General features: G+C 37.0%; 2 protein-coding genes across 2 annotated transcripts in view; both read left to right on the plus strand.

Moving 5' to 3' along the window:
* LOC107643142 lies at positions 4,681–6,850 on the plus strand. Its single transcript, XM_016346716.2, has one exon. The coding sequence runs from the start codon at positions 4,817–4,819 to the stop codon at positions 6,686–6,688; it is 1,872 nt and encodes a 623-aa protein (XP_016202202.1). The 5' UTR covers positions 4,681–4,816; the 3' UTR covers positions 6,689–6,850.
* Positions 7,879–10,143, plus strand: part of LOC107640264 (isoleucine--tRNA ligase, cytoplasmic) — an 11,775-nt gene continuing 9,510 nt past the window's right edge. Inside the window, exons 1-5 of the mRNA XM_016343802.2 lie at positions 7,879–8,427; positions 8,516–8,581; positions 8,658–8,801; positions 9,224–9,444; positions 9,598–9,763. Of these exons, the coding sequence (XP_016199288.1) occupies positions 7,894–8,427; positions 8,516–8,581; positions 8,658–8,801; positions 9,224–9,444; positions 9,598–9,763 (1,131 nt within the window). The 5' untranslated portion in view covers positions 7,879–7,893. The remainder of the gene's footprint in view (positions 8,428–8,515; positions 8,582–8,657; positions 8,802–9,223; positions 9,445–9,597; positions 9,764–10,143) is intronic.

The following is a 10,143-nucleotide window of genomic DNA, read 5'->3' on the forward strand; positions in this document are numbered from 1 at the left end:
TCAATCCAGAGCTCCGATTGATGAGCTGTCAGCGGCCACGTGTTTGTTTCGGAATTATCTTCAATTCTATCCAAACAAAGTGGTAAGTAATTAGCATGTCTCCCTCAGTTCTCCCTCTCCTCAATTTCGTGATTTTAGGGTTTAGGTATTGAGGAATTGAATAATTTTGATGGTTTAGGTGAACTCTAGCAGCGGAGAATCACTGAGTTTTGTCCAATAGATCTGTGGGTAAGGTAAAGAACTGTTGAACCCTTGTAAAATATTCAATTAGTGAACCCTATGATGATTATAGTGATACTGTGTGAATTAGATTGTATTCTTGTTGATTTGGAGTTCAGTTGGGCGGTTTGAAACAAAATTTGGGTGATTAAGTTTGAGAAATTGACGTTTGGAAGCTTGGAGCTTGTGAAAGGAGAGGTTTTTTTAGGTGTTCTGAGCTTAAGGAGGAATTGGCCAAGGTATGATTTTGGTTTCTCGTAGTTAATGTTTAATGTCACGTGAAAACTTAAGCTAGAAGACCTTTAGATAGGAATGAACTGAATGAATTATAGATGGATTGCATATAAGGTATATGATGTGTGGTTCGATATTTGTAAACAATTTGCTATTGGAATTGGTTGGTTTTGAGAAAAGATTTAATATTGGAATTGGTTTGATTTTAAAATAAATTGATACTGGAATTGATTTGAATGACTGAGAGGTGTTTGGTTTGGTGGTTGGGACCCTTGAAGGGTGGCAGAAGTTTGAGTTTTAGAGGAGATACTGCCGAAATTTTTATAAAAATTGGAGTTTTGATTTGAAGTGTTATTTTAAAAAGAAAAAGATTATTATGTGGCTTGTATATTTGAGACTATTTGTTAACCCTCTGTCGCAAGATGTGACCGGGCACTTTAACTCCCCGGGTTCCCCCATGGGCATGCATATATATATGGATTTCGAATATTATATTATATTTAAGCTTGGAGTTTGACTCCATGGAATATTATATTATTGAGCTTGGAGTTTGACTCCATGGATATTATTTTTGAGCTTGAGGTTAACTACCAGGACATGTCGGGTTTGCTATATAACCGACAGATGAGATTCATCAGCCATAAGACAGGCATACATCACGTGCATTTGTATCTTTTGTTTCGGTGTGCATTATTTTGGTTTGCTTAATTGCTTAACTCTGCTTATTTGCTACTTGTTCTATTTACTGTAATTGCACCTTTGTTTGTGTTTTCCTTGCTTGAATTGTGTGTGTATGTTTCTCTGAGAGACCCTTATTGGCGGAGGTGTAAGGAGGGGGGTGTTCCACCGGTGATTCGGGAGATTGGAGGAGACAGAAAGTGAAGTGTTAAGTTAAAGTTAGATTTAGAATTTGAATACCTTAGATAACTTACTTAATTTCTGGTTAAGTTGGGTCTTTAAGCTGAAATCTGAGTGTCGAAGTTCTAGGAATACCTCTGGCTTTTCCGGGACCTTTTATATTAACTATATGGGCATCTTTACCATGCTGAGAACATCTGGTTCTCATTCCATACACATTTCTATTATTTTTCAGATGCAGGTAGAGAGCACCTCGCTGAGCGTCTGCAGTTTCTTGTACAAGCGAAGTGTGATTATTTTGGGACGTTGTATTTTGTATTTATGCTATGTATATAGATTCTCCTCTCTATATATTTTTTGTTTGTCCTTCCTAGAGGTTGACTTAGAGAAACAAGTATTTATTCTGTAGTTTGAGTTATATTTTGGGTTGTATAAATATATATAATTATATACTCTGGCCGACCTTAGCTTCACAGGTCGAGTCTGGAGCTTGATATCTGTGTTTTGGAACTCTGATCTGTATATTATGTTTTTAGCCTTCTTTCAATATCTTACCTATCCGTTTTATGATTATCTGTGCTATTGTGACACACTTTTCTGTTTTTGTTTTTGTTTAGCTTATTTTTCAAGGCTCCTAGATATGATTTCTTTCAACTATATTTATATAAGTCTTTTCTTTTAGAGGTCGTAATACCTTGTCACCTCTACTTTACGACTTAAGCGTAAGGTTTCGTGTGGTAGGATGTTACATAATTAATGGAATCATGCTAATAGGGACGGTTATCAAACATGTGATTGAACTTTTTCTCTTTTCAATTTGTTTATCCAGAATTTAAGATAGATCTTATCTAGGATTAATTATTTCTTCTTTAAAATAACATTCGATGATAATAATAATAATCCTATAGGACAATTTATTAGTCAAAGAATTTTGTAAATCGAAATGTTGTTGGTCGAACTTGCAAGGATGTCAGCTCGAAAAAGAGGTGTCGATAGAAAGGAGTCTCGATTTGTCATAGTTTGTCAAAAGATGAGGTTGACAGATGTGTTAAGATTGATGGTGTATTGCACTTGACGGAAACAGTTATTTTTTGAACTTTTCAAAGATGACATCTGGCAGCACAATATTAGTCGAATTAAACTATAAATTAACGAGGCTCAGAAAGAAGCAAGGAGTTGAAATTCGTCTTCAAAAAATACCTTCGCACACTCACGTTCGAACAAATTTCTGAATCTGCCTTGAGTTCATTTTTATAGGATTTCTTTCGTATCTTTCAATTTATGTATTTACATTTCTCTTTTAAATTTTCTGTAATTTCTCTTTCTACAATTTATTTCCTTTCTTCTTAAATTCTGCATTGTTATTTTTGTTTCAAAGTCTTTCGACTGTATTAAAAGTATTTGTTATTTTCTTTAAATTAAAGTCATTCACTTTATTTTTTGTAATTTCAAATCCAAATAATTTAGTTCTAGATTACATTTTATTTGTTCGTATCTTTTGTGTCATTCAAAGTGGAGTTTTTAGTACAGATTAAATAATTATTCTCCACATACAAGTTATTTTTCGATACAAGTCTATACAAGTCATTTATATTTACACGCGCATGTTCTTCTTCTTGCTGTTACTGCACGTTCTTCTTCTTGCTGCACGTTCTTCTTTTTCGTTATTTTTCTCTTTCGTCATCATCGTCACCAACACCACCTCCTCCTCCTCCTTCTTTTTTCATTGAAATTTTTTCTCCTCCTTCCTTTTTCTCCTTCTCCTCCATAATCAGTTATCTCGTTGTTGAAGATAATGAATAATTCAAGTTCAGATTGTCAATTGAACTAGAACAAAATTGATTATTGTTTTGAATCCAATCAAGTGGTTGAGGTGTGGTTCGATTCTAGTTAATTTGTTTGTTAGTAGTTTATGATTCTGTAGGTGAATAATGTTTCATTGTTGATGGTTTGAATTGAATGTAATATAAAAATTCTGCATTAAAGAAAATATTTTTCTGTATTTGCAGACACGAAGATATTTGAGTGTATTGTTTAAGAATTTTCGGTGTATGTGTGCTGATAAGTTCTGCATAATTCAAAACTTTTCTTCTCCCTCCTCATCATCTTCTGTTGCTTCTTCTTCTTCTTTTTCATCATCATCATCATCTTTTTTTAATTATTCATCTTTTTTTCTTTGTTTTATCTTCTCAAGTTTCTTCTTGTTTTACTCTTTTAACAAGAATAAAAATAAAAAAATCAAGAAGAAGAAACACAATGGTACAAAATTACTTGGAAGATGATGAACTTACATCATTCAACTAAAAGAAAGAAAGAAATAAGGAAAAGAAGAAGGAAAAAAAATGCAGCATTAGAGGAAACATTTTTCTTTATTTGTAGTAAATTTGGGTGTAACACAAAGATATTTAGGTGTAACATAAAGATATTTGAATATCACGAAGATATTTGAGAGTATTGTTTAAGAATTTTCAGTGTATGTGTGCTGATAAGTTCTGCATAATTCAAAACTCTTCTTCTTCCTTCTTCTCATCTTCTGCTTCTTCTTCTTCTTTTTTTCATCATCATCATCACCATCTTCTTTTTTTCATCATCATCATCACCATCTTCTTCTTATTTTTTTCTTATTTATCTTTCCCTTTTTATTTTACCTTCTCACGTTTCTTCTTGCTTTACTCTTTTAACAAGAATAAAAACAAAAAAAATTAAACAAAGAAGAAGAAGAAATGCATAATGTTACAAAATTACTTGGAAGAAAATAAACTTACATTCATTCATCTAAAAGAAAGAAATAAATAAATAAAAAAAAGAAAAATGCAGCATTAGAGGAAACATTTTTCTATATTTGCAGCAAATTTGGGTGTAACAGGAAGATATTTGGGTGTAACACGAAGATATTCGAGTGTATTGTTTAAGAATTTTCGATGTATGTGTGCTGATGTGCTGCATAATTCAAAAATCTTCTTCCTCTTCCTCCTCCCCATCTTCTGCTGCTTTTTCATCTTCATCTTCTTATTTTATATTCTCATAATTTTTTTTGGAAGGAAAAAATTAAACAAAGAAAAAAAAATACATAATATTACAAAATCAATAAAAAGAGGAAGAGGAAAAAAAATTGCAGCAATAATAATAATAATAAAAAAATGATGATAAAGATGAGACACGCGAAAGAAAAAAGGAAAAACACACTGAAGAAGGAGAAAAAAAAAAGAAGAGAATAAGAAGAAATGCTGCTTTCGCGCAAGCATTATATTGACTAATATGCCAAAAAGACTTGTATATATATTCCATATTAAAAATTGATATCCGCAAAAAAAGTAAATTCGTTCTTAGATCATAAATATCAAACATTCAAACCAAGCAAAATTTTTTCTTACAGCGAATAAATTATTTGATTCAAATCTGCAAAAACTCTACATAACACATCTTGAGCCCACCAACAAAATCGAGATTGTTCTCTTTCCCCTCCAAATGCAAGAAGACTGGCGTCACTGCTTTACGCAGAGACATGGGAATGGCAACGACCATGTTATGGAACCTCCAAAAGCTTTGGCCATTCTCATTATTCCGAAACGACGACGTTTCAGACTCCAAGCGAATCGTAAGCAAGCTTCCAATCCCCCAACACACTAAACAGTTCGTCTACGCCTTCCACGACCCGCAAACCCAATCCTCCATTTACGTACTCTCCGCTCTCAGCCTCTCCGAGCGATCAGCCTCCGACGCACGCTCCCTCATCGCTGCCATCAAACCCGACGCCGTTTTGGTCCATGCCGATCCTTCCTTCCTCGACGAAGAAGAAGCTGTGTCCGTTAACACTCCGCTTCCCACTTCATCCTTTGGAGTAATCAAACGCTGTTTCGTCGATAGAATCGATCAGGAAAGTTACGAGAATCTCGCCGGGAGTTTCGTTCTGAGGGAGATTTTCGGGACCGGGTTTCATGGCCATGTGCTTGCTGCGAAGCTGGCTGCAGAGGAGGTAGGCTCCTCGTTTTTCGTTATTAGTTCTCCATTTGTGAATTATTGCTTGATTAATAATAGCAGCAATGGTAGTAACAATTCTGATAGGGTTAGGGTTGGTGGTGGAAGCATTCTTCAAGTTCAAGGTCTTGTAAATGGTGCTACTACTGGTTTTAGTTTGAGTCCAACTAGAAGTTATAGGAGATTGTGTCTTAATAACGATGTGCATTCCCAGTTAGTGAAGGCTTTGTCTCTGTGCTTGGAACCATTTTCTACTAGTTCTGGTTCTAGCTCTATGGAAAATGAGATTAAGCCCATGAGTAGTTATGAGATTCCTGCATTTGCCAGGTCTACATATCCTTTACTTGAGGATTTGCATGATATATTCAGTGATGTTCCATCGATTGGGAAGGCGCTGGCGCATGTTCAAAAGATGCTGGTGGATGTGAGCAGAGGTGAGGTTCTTGACAGAAGGACTGTTTCTGAGGTCTATGCATTCAGAATTGCGGTTGAGGTGCTTAGGATTGGTCTGAGCAAGAATGGTTTAAGGCCAATCAAGAGGAAAGGTGCTCCCAAAAAGGGTGAGGAGGTCAAGTTCTCGGAGCTTCCTCTTGAGGACAAGTCGCACGCACTGCTGGCGCAGGTGATTCGTTGGCAGAGTGATAAGTACAAGACCATTGTAGCAGTGGTAGATGCTGGAGCATTGGAAGGTCTTAGGAAACACTGGGATACTCCGGTTCCTCCTCAAGTTAAAGACATTGTTGGACAAATCACACATTGTGGAAGGGAAGGGGATTTTTTGATTCACGATGACAGGAAGTGGTTACTGGCAGATAGGCCCATGGTGGCTGTTAGTGCTGGAGCTTCGGCGATTTTGGGAGCTTCATTGCTGTCTAAAGCTGTCCCGGCATCTTCTGTGTTGAAGGCTGTTACTTACAAGGTCCCGGCTTCACTCAAACTCATTCTCAATCAAACGCAGAGAGCACTGGCTTTTGCCTTTGGTTCCTCCAAAGCTGCAGCAGGGGTCAAAGCTTCAAGTACCATTCGGGCTGCAGCATCTGCTACAAAGATTCGTGCCGTGACTCACAGCATTATAGAATATGCGGAGAGAACCAGCATCTCGGCTATGAGGACGGCGTTCTACGAAATAATGAGAAAGAGAAAAATGCAGCGAGTTGGATTCTTGCCTTTGGCAACATTTGCATGTAGCATGGGAACCTGCACTGGATTGATTATGTATGGTGATGGGATTGAGTGTGCTGTTGAATCTGTGCCTGCAGCACCTTCCATTGCCAGTTTGGGTCGTGGGATTCAGCATCTGCGTGAGGCATCTCAAGCAGTGATGCAAGCAGAAGGAACTAGAATCCAAAAGTCAATAGAGTCTCTAATAAACAGAATAACGAGATCGAAGGATGGGTAAAGCAAGAGTATAAAGTTGTATAGATATTCATAATGTGATATAAAGAATTAAACCTGATTCATAGGGGGTTCAGTATAAACCTGATTGTATACATATGATGCTGTTAATGTGAAGATGGCAACAATAATGCCTACCATTGAGGTATTGTGGATTTCTTGGTCATTACGGCATACTTAATTTTGGTAGTATTAACTATGTAGCTCAAGTGCTCAACTGAAGAGTCAATGTTTTCTATGCAACTGTGGACTAACATGCGGATAATCGGTATTGGGCCAGCTCAAATTTCTTGTCTTGCTAAGCCTGGGTATTATTTCTTTTGTCAACCAGAACCATGGTTTTCGAAAGCGTATAGTTACTTAATTAGGAATATATTTGCAACCTATTTAAGCGGAGGAGTTTTAGTCTATGTTTACGTCTTGTATTATCAACTAGACCTTTCAATAGTCAACAAAAAAAGAAAGACCTTCAATGACCATTTGTTATTTAAGCCAATACTTTAAAAACTAATGATGCTAACATAGTAAGTATAGAAGTTAGAGCACACCACATTATGTTGATTTTTCATGTTGCAATAGTTAGAAAACACCATGACATTACTGTAATTTATACATTACATGGGTAGAAATATGTAGATAAGGAGTTATTAAAAATTTCGGAGGGTGACCACCTATACACGTCCCATGAATTCGTCCCTGCAAAAGTGTGATAATAAATATCAAAATTTTATCTTTAAAACACTTCTATTAAAAAATCGTATATAGTATTTAATTATTTTTATAACATTTTTTTTTCACAAATATTTTCGTTAACTTTCCAAAACATTATGTTTTTGTTAGTTTGCCAATGAGTAATAGCTCAAGTGGCATAGTCTCCACATACTCAATTAAGAGGTGGTTGCGGGTTCGAGTCTCCTATCTTTGGTTAAAAAAAAAAAAAGAGTTTTTTGTTAGTTTGCCTTGTGTTCAACCAGCTTTTGTTTCCCCAACAAAAATGGTGTACCCTTTGATAATAGATGGGCCCATAAAAGAATGCGTAGAATAGAAGGTCCAACATGCAAAACACAAAAAACAGTTTCTCAGTGTTCAGTTTTTAGTTTAGAGTTTTAGCAGAGACCCCCCAAAACCCTTGTTTTCCTTCATTTCTGTACGGCGACTGTATTTCGGCTTAGCTGAGCCTCCAACACGCACCGCATCAAGTTTCCAGTGATGGATGAAGTGTGCGAGGGGAAGGACTTCTCGTTCCCGAAGCAGGAAGAGAAGGTTCTAGAATTCTGGTCCAAAGTGAAGGCCTTCGAAACACAGCTAGAACTCACCAAGGACAAGCCCGAATACATCTTCTACGATGGTCCTCCCTTTGCCACCGGCCTCCCTCACTACGGCCACATCCTCGCCGGCACCATCAAGGATATCGTCACGCGTTACCAGTCCATGACGGGGCACCACGTCACGCGCCGATTCGGATGGGACTGCCACGGCCTCCCCGTCGAGAATGAGATCGACAAGAAGCTCGGAATCAAGAAGAGGGAGGACGTTATCAAGATGGGGATCGATAAGTACAATGAGGAGTGTAGGAGCATAGTCACGCGCTACGTTAGCGAGTGGGAGAAAGTCATTACGCGCACCGGCAGGTGGATTGACTTCAAGAACGATTACAAGACCATGGACCGGAACTTCATGGAGTCCGTTTGGTGGGTCTTCGCTCAGCTCTTCGAGAAAGGATTGGTCTACAAAGGATTTAAGGTACCCTTTCATCTCGTTGCATTACAATGCTGTAACTGTTTTCTATTATTATTGATTGATTGATTTTCTTTTTTGAAATTGCTTGCAGGTTATGCCGTATAGCACTGGGTGCAAAACTCCGTTGTCTAATTTTGAAGCGGGTCAGAATTATCAGGTTTGCGATTTTCGAGCTCTTGCATTTTGTTGTTATTGCTTGTTGGTGATTGAAATGAGATTCTATGTTGGCGCAGGATGTACCTGATCCCGAGATAATGATGACATTTCCGGTTATTGGCGATCCACATAATGCTTCTTTTGTAGCTTGGACAACTACTCCATGGACCCTTCCAAGTAATCTAGCTCTTTGTGTGAATGCTAATTTTACCTACGTGAAGGTCAGTTAACTCTGTAGCTGAGAGATATATATAGTTATGTTGAGCTTGTTCACTAGTAGAAAGGCTATTTATTTGGATTTATTGAATTTTCTAATATTGCTAGATCTTAAGTTTTTAGTGTGTGTGTGTGTGTGAGAGAGAGAGAGAGAGAGTAGAATGTATTATTGGTCAGGTGGGAATTTCAAGTTTGGTTATTGTGCCATGCTGGAACTGAAGATTAGAATTGTGATTGGATTTTGCTTTTTGGTGAAAATCCTAATATGATGATGAAATGGCAAAGAATAATTATGTAGTTAACTAAGTTTTGATCTTCTGGTACAAAATATGTTGCCAATTCTTTCCCAGTCTCTTTAAATTTTCTTGCTCTTTTTTGAATAGTTCGTTGTTTCTTGGAAACTAACACACCAAGCAAATAAAACCAGGTTCGCAATAAGTATTCGGGCAAAATTTATATCATTGCTGAATCTCGTCTGTCGGCACTACCTAAGGATAAACCCAAGGAAGCTGTTGTTAACGGTTCTGTTGGGGCCCCCAAAAAAGCAAATGTGAAGTCCAAGGAATCTTCCGGCGGAAAAACTGAAAATGTTTTGGATTCTTTTGAAGTGCTGGAGAAATTCCCAGGGTCTTCGCTAGTGGGAAAGAAGTGAGCTGTCTTCCTTCCACAATAATCACTTTCATTAGTTTACTATTCTAGTGTTTTACTTTTTACTTTTCTGTTTTGAGATTTATCTAATGACTTCTATGTATGTGAAGTTTTGTTCTGTATTGAAGCTCAAAGGGTTAACATGTTTTGCAGGTATGAACCATTATTTGGTTACTTTATAGAGCTATCTGATACTGCTTTTAGAGTTGTGTCCGACAATTATGTTACTGATGATAGTGGTACTGGCATTGTCCATTGTGCCCCTGCTTTTGGTGAAGATGATTTTCGAGTTTGTATTGAGAATCACATTCTTAATAAGGTTGGTACTGCTATGTACTTGAAGCATGAATTTTGTTTTTTATGTGAAACATTTCTGTCAAAGGAATGCTTCTCTATGGTGTTTGATTGATTTCAAAACCAAGCTGGGATTGTAAAATCAGTTCTGTGGGGGAGTTTGTATGCTTCTATTTGTAACTCTTACCGGTCTTTAGTTGGGAATGAATTATACTCCCTCTTGGTTATTGCATATCATGGTCACATGGTGTATATACAGTCCTATCTCCTAGGCAGTTTGTGAACAGCAAATCCTACTCTAAGTAGGATTGTGGGAACAAGGGAAGTGTTTTTATATTTCACTTAATATTTCGATGCCCATAACAGCTCAAACATAAATATATAACTGATTTCTTTATTAATCCC

This window comes from Arachis ipaensis, chromosome B05 (genome assembly GCF_000816755.2).
Source record: "Arachis ipaensis cultivar K30076 chromosome B05, Araip1.1, whole genome shotgun sequence".
NCBI classification, from domain to species: Eukaryota; Viridiplantae; Streptophyta; class Magnoliopsida; order Fabales; family Fabaceae; genus Arachis; species Arachis ipaensis.

Bases quoted from the DNA above. Each gene is read 5' to 3' on its own strand.
- LOC107643142 (XM_016346716.2), top strand. From the start codon at position 4,817: ATGGGAATGGCAACGACCATGTTATGGAACCTCCAAAAGCTTTGGCCA.